Below are 12938 nucleotides of genomic sequence, written 5' to 3' on the forward strand. Positions count from 1 at the left end.
ATTTATGAATAGAAAAGCCCACAGTGTAGTCATGGTGATCTCTTTCTCTGTCACACACACACACACACACAACAGCACATGCCTGCATCCCATCTCACACTCAGTGAGGTGATGGCTGTCACACTGCCTGTTTCCTTTTGAGTCAGCAAAAACAGGAAGAGGAGGAGAGGGATGGAGAGGTTGAAAGGAGGGAGAGAAAAAGAGAGAGAGAAGAGGAGAGATATATTAAGAGAACATTTTAATTTGAGATGAGAGCTGTGTGTTTCACCCCAAAAAAAAGATTTCATCACTTGGCAATTTTTGAAGTTGGTGAACAGAAACATTATAGACAGACAGATGGTCTGACTTTAATGTGCTTCGTGCAAATTGCACAGATTATGTGTGTTATGAATAACTGCCTAATGAGTATGCACAGGTATGCGATAAACATGTGACTACAATGTTTCACATCTGTATTGACAAATTATTTTATGGGACAAAAGTTTGAATGTACGTGTTGCAAGGAAACACATGGGGGATTTCATTAACCACATTTCTGGTAAAGAGGAAAAGGTAATAACTAAAATGCGCCTGTATATCTGGCTCTTTCAGTCACACATACACACACTCAGAGCAAAAACTTTAAACAAATAAAAAGATTACATTTGACAGTTCGGGAAGGTTTCTATATTCAGCTAATCTGACAGCCTGCAAGAGAAAGTTAGTCATTTCTACATCTTAGTTTGACACCTTTTTGTGACAGCCTTGCTGTTGTTAAAATTAAAAAAAATAGAAAGTGTTTTAAAGTTTAAAGTGTAAAGATTTCACACACACACACACACACACACACACACATACATAAACAAGCCTTAAATGCAAATATAATGCTGTGCAGATCAATGATTTTCTTTTATTGACGTCTAACCGTCTATTGGCCATGACCCCGCCACACACACACACACACACACCCACACACACACACACACACACACACACACACACACACACACACACACACACACACACAGTGAGTTTTGCGTTCTGGAAGTGAGCCGCCACCCACCGGGCCTGACGGCGGTGTCACATCAGCACCAACGCGGTGTGGCATCTGTCTCAATCCGCGCTGCTCCCACCAGGAGAGGAGGAAGGAGAGGACCACTTAATGCAGTTTAGGCCGCCGCGCGCGCACACACACACACACACACACACACACACACACACACACACACACACACACACGAATTGACATCGGGGGTATCATGCAAAGCTGCCCTATGGAGACACTCAAAACATCCAGTGAGTGAGAAAGAGTTTAGCTCATCTACGGTGTTGGCAGGAGGAGGCAGAGAGCAGGCCGACTTCATCCATCCATCACCGGCTGATGGGGCGCACTGAGGCCCGCTGACAGGCGGCCAAAGCCGGGGCAGCGGAGCAGGGCGCCCGATGCCTCTCACAGACAATATAAAGCCGACAAATTAAAGAAGAAAAACTCGCAGAAGGAAAGGCGAAAATAAATTAGCGAATGGGAAAGCACAAATTAAGGGTCAAATGAGGACTGGAAATGAGTTCTGTTTCTGCGCCGCCTTTAATAATAATAATAATAATAATAATAATAATAATAATAATAATAATAATAATCATAATCATAATCATAATAATCATATTAGTAAAGATTCACTCAGCTTTATTAGGCTAAAATATGATTCATAGTAGTCATAATACTGCTACTATGAATATATTATAATATAATGTGGCATATTTAACAATATAATATTATTAGGCTATAGTACATTAATAGGTCTATATAGTATTTTCACACTAAATTAAGTTTAATTTTTTTTAAATGTGTCTTGAGTAACTGCGTCAAATTGCTTCTTACTTTAGATTTTCCTTTCACAAATATGAACATAATCATTTATCTAGCTATGAATAATAATTCATAGGCCTATATTATAAATAAAAAGGTTATTTAATGGGCTGTTGGGCTTTTATTTTATTTATTTTTTCATAAAGCTGCGATGAAGCTGGCCTAAAATAAGAAAAGACATTTGTGAGATTCTTACATAAACCCACAGCTTCAATTATTTAGCGGCAGGAAGCCTTTTTGTTTGTTTCAAAATAAAACCTTTTTTTTGTCCTGTAACAATGACGGCAGCAGGCAGTGTGACAGAGTTGGGACAGAACTTTTTATTAAACATTATGAAAACAAGATTCTCAACAACGTTCCACTTTGTAGGTTTTTCACTTGTTGACACGTTAGGACACGTTCATTGAATAAATATAGAAATCATATGTACAGATATACATTAACAGCACTGTGCAGAAGTTTACTCTCCTGTTTATGTCTCGCAGTAATTCATGATGTCATTGATTTTGTAAAAATGGCTCAAATATGAAGTCACATCAAACCAAATTTTTTTTTTTTAATTAAAAGAAATGAAAACAAAGAAAGTTACTGAAGGGAAACTGTTTGTTGCCTAATTTTTTATTTTATTTTGAAAGATAAGATCAGATGGCGTCGCAAGATGCATTTTGATCGTTTCTGTTCTTCTGGCTCACATCATAGATGGAACATTTTGGAGAGCAATACAAAACAGGATTTGCGGTTGTTTTTTCTGTGGCATTTGGATCTAAATTTGGATCTTTCCAGCCTCTCTCTCTCTCTCTCTCTCTCTCTCTCTCTCTCCCTCTCCCTCTCTCTCTCTCTCTCTCTCTCCCTGCAGCTTTTCGCCATCCAACAGGTAAAGTCTGAGCATCGGACACTTCTGCACAATATTGCACATATATCTAGGCAGCAGAAACACACACGGACCAGGGATTTCTCGTTAGAATAATTGCATCCAGTTACTCTAAGAACAGTCAAGCTCTACCAGCAGGCAAAGTCTCCTCTTTTCAAAAACAATCAAGCATCCTCCTATCAGACACAAGATCCTATTAAGACACCGGGCTGCAGAATGAACCCGCAGGCCCTAAAAAATTCTCATCTACAAATATCCAAAGTAAAAAAAAAAAAAAAAAGAACCATTAAACTAAGTCTTTTTAATCATCAGGTTGGTGCATAGAGTTTTAGCAGCGAATGCAATCCATGTCCATCTAATAAATGAAGCTTTTCGCTTCATCCCAAATTTACATCCAGGTTTTTAGAGAGTAACGGATCAAAGGTCCTATCAGTAGAAAACAAAACGCTCGTCCAGTTTGATCTCTTCTTAGTGCAGTATAGGCTCGCCTTTGACATTACACATGTTCAGTAGGAGGAGGATACCATAGACGATTTGCATGCTGTAACATACAAACATTTTGTATTAAGACATTTTCGAATAATCCAAGCAACGAAAGCAGTGTTTCATTAAAAAGAGAGAGAAAAAAAAGGGGGGTTAAAATAACACAAGGTAACTGGTTTTCTCTACACATTATGTACAGGTGGAAATAAATACAGTCTAAAATCTGGCTCAGTTAATCTCTTTTTGTCGTTTTTTTTTTCTTTTCTTTTTTTAAAACAATAGAAAAATTGATTGAAAATAGCAGTTAAAGACGCATCCATGTTTCGCAGTAGCAGATTGTTTTTCGTCCGCAGTCCTTGCACCTCTCCTGTGGGGGGGGGGCTTATGGGGGAAACAGTTTGTGTGTTTTTTTATTTTTTGCATATACCCAGGCCTTATTGATGGCACGGAGGACGGAGGAAGAGGAGAGAAACCGTGGGCCATGCTTTTCATACATGTGGGAGGATTCTGGGAGATGACTGGAGGTTACCATACATGTCCTGCATGCAGGGTTGCAAATAGGGACGGGGGAACTATAGACTTGCAATATTGAAAAGGTCTCTTCTCTGCATCACAGCCCGCCTCGATGTCACACAAACAGTCTTGTTGATCTTTCTGGAGCCAAAAAGAGAGGCGGGGGGAGGTGGGGGAGGATGGGGGGGGGGGGTATTGCTTTTTCTGCTTCTATTTCAGTCCAATCTGATCCTTAGAAAAAAAAAAAAATCTTTCTTTTCCCACTTTTAAGACAAAAATCATCTCTCTCTGAATTAAGACAGTCATTTGAAATGTCAGACGGTTCAATAAGACTTCTGACCTGCAGGTGCTGTTGCACCAGAGAAAAAAAGTCTACGCAGACTAAGTGATCCCACGTGCCCACCTGACAGGTGAGCGTGTACAGAAGTTTAGCCAAAACATATTTAAGACTCGACAATGCTCACAAGGATTACTTTTGTGCGCATCTAATGCGTTATTTGTTTGCTTGTGTTATTGAAGTCTTTGTCAAAGGGAATAACTGTAAACAAAATACAAAAACGCAGAAAAAAAACATATATATATATATATATAATAAATTAATGCAACAAGGATGCTTAGGTGGGATTGTGTAATTCAGAGTCTATGCTACAAATCGTCCAGTCTCTCACATGAAGAACTCGGCCTGTTTCCCGGACGGATCTCTCGTGTTCGCGGCTCCGCCGACAGAGTAGGTCCGGCTGGCCAGCTTCTCGTACTTCTCCTTGTAAAGATCCCTCTCCTTGGCGAGGCGCACCACGTCCTGCTTCAGCTGCTCCACCTGGGTCTGCAGGCTGCACTTCTCCGTCTCCAGCATGTGCCTCTGCTGCACGCGTTTGAAGCGGCAGGACTGCGCGTAGCCGCGGTTCTTCAGGGTGCGCCGCTTCTGCTTCAGGCGGATCACCTCCTCCTTGCTGAAGCCCCGCAGTTGCCGGTTCAGCTCCCGAACCGTCATGCTGACCAGCTGCTCGTCCGAGAAGCGGTCCTCCAGGCGCGCGTGGTGGCCGTGGTGGTGATGGTGGTGGTGGTGGCCCTGGTGGTGGTGGTGCGCAGCCGAGGCCGCGGACAGGTCATCCCCGACCGCGTACTGCTGCCCGCGGAAGCCCTCGTAGGCCTGGTGGTGGTGGTGGTGGTGGTGCGCGTTCCCGATGAGGGCCTCCACCGCGTCCTCCGGGGTCAGGTTGAGCGCCTCGGGGTTGATGTGGTGCTGGTAGCTGGGGATCCAGTACAGGTCCTCCAGCTGCGGCTTGCCCGCGCCGCCGCCGCTGTGATTGTTGTTGCCCCCGCCGTTGCTGCTGTTGCTGCCGCCGCTGCTGCTGTTGATGCCGCTGCTGGTGAGGCTCTGGTTGGGCTGCGCGCCCGGGCTCGGGGCGCAGAAGCTCGGCGACGAAGGCACGGACGAGCAGGGGGTGCTGATCGGGGTGGAGGACAGGGAGCCCGACGGGAGGCGGTGGCAGTAGCGCTCGGCCTCCGGGGGCTCCTTCTTCACCTCGAACTTCATGAGGTCAAAGTCGTTGACGTACTCGATCGCCAGAGGGCTGTTCGGCAGCTCCGCGCTCATGGCCAGGTCGGTAGCCATGTCAGTCCATGCGACGACTCCTGCCCTCACAGCCAAACCGACGGCGGGCTGCCCTCTCGGATACAGATTGCGAAGAGTAATAACAGCCTGTACGGTGTGTATGTATGTGCGTGTATATATATAGACACGTGCACAGAGCTGCTGCAGGTCCGGCGGGTGGGAGGAGAAACTTATTAAGGCTGCTCGTCCCAACTTCTATAAATAGTGGCGTGAATATACGTATGCATGTACATGAACTTGTACACCTGCCAGTTTGCCTCCGCTCGCTGCTCTTGTTGACAACGTATCCCCAGGTCAAATGCACGCAGCTTTAATACCAGGAGGAGCCCCCCCGGGGGTCGGCTGAAACTCGAGCGCGCGGTGAATTTGGAGACACCAACCTGTCTTGTCCTCGGTCACCCCTGCAGCCCCCCTACTTGCCTCCTTGTGATTGACTGTCCTCGGTTTCTAATCGGTCGAGTGACTCGAACAGACCCCTGTCTCCTCCGCTCGCTGTGTTGTTATAAATATTTTCCAAGCATCCTTCTTCGCCCTCCCGCTTTTTATAGGCTACAACTTGATCATCAAGTCCAGAAGCAGAGGGGGAAGGGGGGGCTGAAATCACTGCAGCATGGCATCGGATTGAAAGTTTCTCACACAATCAGATCACAGCGCACAGTGTGCGACAGGCGTGCGTAAAAAGTGTGCCAGAAAAAAAAAAAGAAATGTCCCAGGAATCCAAAAATAAAAAAATTAAAATGGAATGACATAAGTTTTCAAAGTTCACATGCATCTGAGATGAATCAGAAGTTGCAGGTAGTGCTCCTACTTTGAGAGACAGGAGAGTGCGGTCCCTCCCCCTGTTGTGGTGCTCGGTCCAGATATTGTATTCAAAGCAGCGGATTACTGACAGCTTCGGTCCCCACGGTCCTGGTCCCCCCTCACCGGGGCGCTCTGTTGACCTCACGTGTTGATGTGTGTAATATTATGCAAGAGGTGATAAATTCCAGTTGGTTTTCTCTCTAACTGCCCCCCCCCTTACTTTTCTAAGAGCTTCACGGTGCGAGCAGAAAGTGACACTGAGACGCTGCGAGGCAAATGTGCTCTTATAAAGACGGCGTGGCCCGCGACCCTCCTACACAGAGGTGCGGCGGGCCAATGGGAGGAGATCACAGCATTTGCGTTCTCCTATAGCAAAGGCTCCGCTCGGGCACCGGGCCGTCCGAGCGGAGCCGAGCGGAGCCGAAGGGAGCGCGCAGGCAAGGGGAGAACAGGTGCAGCAGATCCCCCCCTCTAGTGACCGAGCACATGCTACTGCACGGTCCCGAGTAAGATGAGAGCTCCGGTGGTTTACCCAGAGAAAGAAATGTTTACTCGGAAACAGAGAAACCGTTTTCACCGTTTCAGAACTGCGTGTCAGGTGCGTAATAAGGATGGGTTTAGTGTTTAGGCTACAGCACGAGGGGGAAAAAAAATGACTCCAAGGCTGTTCATTTATGGTATTTATCAATGAATCAATTCATAGGGACTTAGAAGTGAATATATTTGATATATATTTGAGTATTACGCACCTTGAAACCCTTTTAATCTTTTATTCCAATTCTGTATTTAATCATCTATGTTAGAAGCTTTTCTATGTTATCACGGTCCACACATTATAAAAAGTTGTATTGCAAATTCAAGTATTATAAACTTATCATAAGCTCATGCAATATTTAACTTATGTAAGGAAACTTTTTCAGAAAGTTACATAAATCCAGGTTATTGTTTTTATTTGCAGTAATATGTTCTGGATTATATGACCAACTGATTCAATCAAATGTACACATTTGACCCCTTTAAAAAAAGGAACCACTGAGGTCAAATGAAACCGTGATCGTGGCCGGGGTGGGTCAGTGGGTAGAGCAGGCGCACACATGTTTAGAGGTTCATGTCTCGACGCAGAGGTCCAGGGTTCGACTACGAGCTATGACGATTTCCTGCATGTCTCTCTCTCCCCCCCCCCCTCTCGCCTATAGCTGTCCGGTCATTAAAGGCGGAAAAGGCCCAAAAAATAATCTTAATCTAAAAATGAATAATGAATTGGCCAAATATGCATGCCACATGAAAAGGAGTAGCTGTCACTAATGTGGTCCTGTATAGTAATATAAGAACAAGCTATGTAGGCTACAGCAAATATATACAAATCTGTTATAAACTTGTTAAAGATGAACAATCCTACTAGAGCCCGCAGGTCGAGCTGTTACTGGAACTGTAGCCTGCTGTACCACCAGAAGCGTAAATGTAAAACCGTTATTAATGTGAACGTATTAAGGCAAAAGATTAAACGTGGCTCCAAAATCAACCACGTTGCGCCTTATTAGCTTTATTAAAAACAGCTTAATGTATCTATCGGACTCATCGAGGTCTCTGAGAGGAAGCCCGAGGAGGATTCTGACACCACAAACTACCAGATCTATCAATGCGGATCGATTTAAGGCCGCGCGCCCCTTCTGCCAAAAATCAATCGGCATTTCCGCGAGGCTGAGGAGGCCGCGCTGTGGCTGCGCGCGGGTTAAGTATGATTGGATAGTCCTGGCGGTGGTCTCCGGGCTTTTCATTAGCAATTAACCACAGATCGCATCCCGTCTCATCTCCGCGGATCGACGGGTAATTAAGAGAGAGAGAGAGAGAGAGAGAGAGAGAGAGAGAGAGAAAACAGAGAGAGAGAGAGAGACAGAGAGATAGAGAGAAAGAGAGAGAGACAGAGACATAGAGAGAAAGAGAGAGAGATGGAGAGTCAGAGAGACAGAGAGAGACACCGAGAGTGAGAGAGAGAGAAAGACAGAGATGGAGAGATTTTTTTTTCATTTTTACAAAAACACTTTATTTACATATTTATAATTTGTACAATTTCACAACTAAATAAAGTGCTAATGCATTCAAATCTCCGTTTGTTTAACAATAACATCATCCAGTAAAAACCACCTCTTCGTTAACAACAGAACAAACTATATCATTTAAAAGCATCGGTGTCTCCCATGTGTTAATAAAATCCGAAGAGATGGAGAGAGAGATGGAGACAGATGGAGAGAGAGAGATGGAGAGAGAGAGATGGAGAGAGAGATAGATGGAGAGAGATGGAAAGAGAGACGGAGAGAGAGATGGAGAGAGAAAGATGGAGAGATGGAGAGAGATGGAGAGAGAGAGCTGGAGAGAGAGATAGATGGAGAGAGATGAAAAGAGAGACGGAGAGAGAGATGGAGAGAGAAAGATGGAGAGATATGGAGAGATGGAGAGAGATAGATGGAGAGAGCGAGAGAGAGATGGAGAGAGTGAGAGAGCCAGAGAGAGATGGAGATGGAGAGAGTGAGAGAGAGATGGAGAGAGAAAGATGGAGAGATATGGAGAGATGGAGAGAGAGAGATAGATGGAGAGAGCGAGAGAGAGATGGAGAGAGTGAGAGAGCGAGAGATGGAGATGGAGAGAGTGAGAGAGCGAGAGATGGAGATGGAGAGAGTGAGAGAGAGAGAAACAGAGAGAGAGAGAGAGACAGAGAGAAGGACAGAGGTTTGGATTGAAGCGGAAGCTTGAGCAGGATGTTGATGGTACCATGGGACACGGCTGCACCTGACCCATTCAGCCTTTTCAGCAGCCCCAGAGTCCCATCCACCCACCGACATAGGAGTGATATATCTGCGTTATAAAACGCCTATCTGCGGGGACAGTAAGTTTAAGTTGGTCAGATGTGAACAGGAAAACCTTGCACAGCTGCTGAGCTTAACTTCCAGTCCGAAATGGCCATGAAATACGCGCCACCCCCCCCTCCCACCCACCACCCCCCGCTCCTCAAATCTGCTGGCGAGGATGAAAAGAAGAGTAGCCTATAGAGATGAAGGGACGGAAATCATATCGAGGTATTTTAAGTTTAGGTGCGCTAAGTCATAAAGAGGGGGGTATTTTTTTTTTTAAATCAAATAAGCAGGAGCTGGCCCTCGAACGCCAAGCTAAGCAGTCTGCATTGAAACGCCACCTTTAAGAAGATCTGCTGTGGTCCATTCATTGTCAGGGGAAGGGGAGTGTCTGCGGCCGAGGGCTCGAGGCATACATTTTTTGAAGTCAGGGTTTCCATTGTGCCTTTCCACATTGGGACTTCGCTGCAAGTGCAGTTCTACCGATTTAAGCAAAAACGGACATCAGCAAGGTGGAGGATCGACGGCGAGCTTTGAGCCAAAGGTAGCCAGCATCCCCTCCCGAAACCAAAGAGGGGACCGGCTCCACCGAGGTGGCTCAGGGTTATCTGAGGCCTGGAGGGTTTTTTTTTGTCCCTGGCGTTAAGTCACTAATGCCGCTGTGGAGGAATCAGCTTTAATTGTGTGCAGGGATGTGACACGCGCGCACGTATGCATGCATGCATGTGCACGGACGAGCGAAGCTAACAGGAAGGCTTAGTTTAGAAAGCAGGAGTTTCACCACATGTAGGAGGCCTCGCCTGAATAGAAATCACGTTTGTTCGCCGGGGCGATGAAAAGCTTTCAAAGAAGCAGGGAATGTGACGGCACAGAATCTGGGCTGAAAGGAGGCAATGTAGAAAAGTAAACTTAACTGGTGTATCACACGACGGGGTGTTACTTTTGGTAGTTTTGACCACCGTTTGTTTTGGTGAGGACAGCACTCACCGAAGATCAGGGAACAGGGTGACAGTAAAGCTGGGGACGGAGCCGAAGACTACGTGGAACCTACAAAGACTGGACGACAACAAAGGGCAAGTTCCCACCATCGCACACAGATGGGTTCAGCCTCGACTGTCAGAAAAGGAAACAACTAAGTAACACAAAGACAACAGGGTGATTTGTAGGGGGTGGGACGCAGAAACCCATTCTTCATAAAGACTATCTCTTTTATTTATACTGCAGTCCACTCAGAAAGAGGAAAGACACGAAGGGGAAATGGGAAACTTGGATGAGATCTCTTTATATAGGCTACACAGGGTTCAACGTTAAGTTTAGGGCTGCAACTAACGATTATTTTCATAGTCGATTAATCTGTTGATTATTTTCTCGATTAATCGATTAGTTGTTTGGGCTATAAAATGTCAGAAAATGGTGAAAAATGTGGATCGGTTTTTCCCAAAAGCCCAAGACGACGTCCTCAAATGTCTTGTTTTGTCCACAACTCAAAGATATTCAGTTTACTGTCACAGTATGAAGAAACTAGAACATACTCACATTTAACAAGCTGGAATCAAAGAATTTTTACTTTTGTCTTAATAAAAATTACTCAAACCGACAAATCGATTATCAAAATAGTTGGCGATTAATTTAAAAGTTGAGAACTAATTGATTAATTGTTGCAGCTCTAGTTAAAACATGTACTAGGTTCTCCAGTCAGTGGCACTGGCCCAGATCTGGAGTTGGTCTCCGGGGCGCTGTGATTGGCTGCCCACTGCTCCCTTGAGAGATGGGTTAAATGCAGAGAATGAATTTCGCTCCATGTATGTGTATGACAATAAAGTACCTTTACCTTTTTACTGGCCCCTAACAAACTGTGGAGGAGAGGTTGTCGGCAGGCCCTCTTAGCTACCATGCAAGCGAGATGCTGCTTGCTTTTTATCGTGGCACTCCGGCATTTGTTTTCTGAATGAATAAGCTTCTTAAAAATAAAAATAATGATCCTCGGACTCAAGCTCGTGGCAAACTTCCCAAAAACTGTAGTTTGTTTTTCATCGACACCCTCTACTGCCACCCGAGAAAACTCACAGCTCGCACGCAGCCATCATCGTCTTCTTCTTCTTCTTCTTCTAACAAGACAAGACGCAGTCACGTGTCACTAGCGCCAGCTCAACTCTTGATTGGTCAACGGCACGTTCAAGTCAAATCATTCAACAAGCATTCTCCGATGTGGGCGAAGGGGGCAGGAGAACCATAGCGTTATTTATGATACGACGATTGGGAAAAATTGTTATTGAAACTTTTCTTTTAACCACTTGCCAGAAGGGGCAAGTTGGTTGTTATATTTACTTGCCGACGTGGCGTTTTAATTACCCCGGGGCCATCGGGCCAACCCTTATTGTTGAACCCTGATACAGTTTATGGATGAGGTGGAGAGATGGGGTCAGCCCTATGTTCCCACAGCCCTATGTTCCCACATCCAAAGGGTCCCACAGCCCTATGTTCCCACATCCAAAGGGTCCCACAGCCCTATGTTCCCACATCCAAAGGGTCCCACAGCCCTATGTTCCCAACATTTCTAAGAATTTTTTTTCACTGAAAATGAGGCCCTATGTTCCCACATTTCTAGGGTCAGGGGTTAGGGTCAAAATAAAGATAAAATCTGATACAAATTCATGAAAAAGCAAATGTGGGAACATAGGGCCTAATTTTGGAAAAAAATCTTAGAAATGTGGGAACATTGGGCTATGGGGACATAGGCACACTCCCAGAGAGATAAGGAAAAGACGGGCTGTAAACTGTGCAGAGGTCTGGAGGAGAGAGAGGTGGACTTCAGGTGAACTGTTTTTGATCAGTTTAGGTTTTACATGTGTTGTTAAAGGTACTGATTCTAAAATAAGAAAATCACAGGGGGTTTGGGATAAATCCTTGTGGGTCTGTACTGGTCCGATGGGGGTTAACCCTTGTGTTGTCCTCAGGTTTAAATATGACCCATTTTTCAACAAAAAATATATATATATCTCAGAAATATAGGGTTCTTTCAACCGAATTGCCCCCAAAATGACACGGATGCATGCATGTAACGTTGTGTGCAACCCATGCACAACTCTTTGCAGGTAAAATGAATGATTACTTTCATTGAGTTTTGGGTGTTTTATTAAATTTTATAGCATTTGAGAAAAAAATTTAATTCCTGGATGGGAGGAAAAACCAATCACAATTGTCTTGGGCGGCGGACAGAGCCACGGTGTCTCTGCAAAATAGCCTCTGGAAGGAACTTGTTTTGGTGGAACGTGTGTACGTTCAAAAGTAGTTTTAGTCGTGCAACAGAAAACTCCGATTGGACAGATAGTCTAGCTAGCTGTCTGGATTTACCCTGCAGAGATCTGAGGAGCAGTTAACCATAGTCCTCAGAAATCCACCGGAGTTTAAACACACGCACACAAACCGGTCTTTAACAGACTCTCCAACACACACACTCTCACACAAACACACACGATGAAGAATCACAGTTGACCTTTCTTTTTGTCTCTCCGAATCTCCGTGGACAGATGATTTCTCTCCTTCTGTCTTCTCTCCGTCTCGTGCGCTTTTACTAAAAATTGAAATATTGATCTTAATTAGAGTTTGCCGAGCTCAGCAGCTCGCGTTGAGGGTTTTAGACAAGAGGCTGCAGACATCTGTCTAAGGCACTTACGCCTTCAGCGCAGGAGTGGAGCAACGTGGGTGAAGAGGAGGAGGAGGAAGGGGGGAAAAAAAAAACGTGTGGTGAGAAGAGTGATGGCTCCCTGTCTCCTGCCTTTTCTGAGAAACATGTCGAGCTCTCCATCTCCGCTCGCTGCTGTCAATACATCTGAGAGAAGAGAATTGAACAGTCGCCAACACACACACACACACACACACACACACACACACACACACACACACACACACACACACACACACACACACACACACACACACACACACACACACACACAC

The 12938-nt window shown here is 45.1% G+C and overlaps 1 protein-coding gene across 1 annotated transcript; it reads right to left on the minus strand.

The window, feature by feature from the left end:
- Positions 1-3887: 3887 nt before the first annotated feature.
- mafaa (v-maf avian musculoaponeurotic fibrosarcoma oncogene homolog Aa) lies at positions 3888-6397 on the minus strand. The gene has a single exon (XM_039812459.1). The coding sequence runs from the start codon at positions 5326-5328 to the stop codon at positions 4378-4380; it is 951 nt and encodes a 316-aa protein (XP_039668393.1). The 5' UTR covers positions 5329-6397; the 3' UTR covers positions 3888-4377.
- Between the last annotated feature and the right edge of the window lie 6541 nt (positions 6398-12938).

The sequence above is a fragment of the Perca fluviatilis genome, chromosome 9 (assembly GCF_010015445.1).
Source record: "Perca fluviatilis chromosome 9, GENO_Pfluv_1.0, whole genome shotgun sequence".
Classification (NCBI taxonomy): domain Eukaryota; kingdom Metazoa; phylum Chordata; class Actinopteri; order Perciformes; family Percidae; genus Perca; species Perca fluviatilis.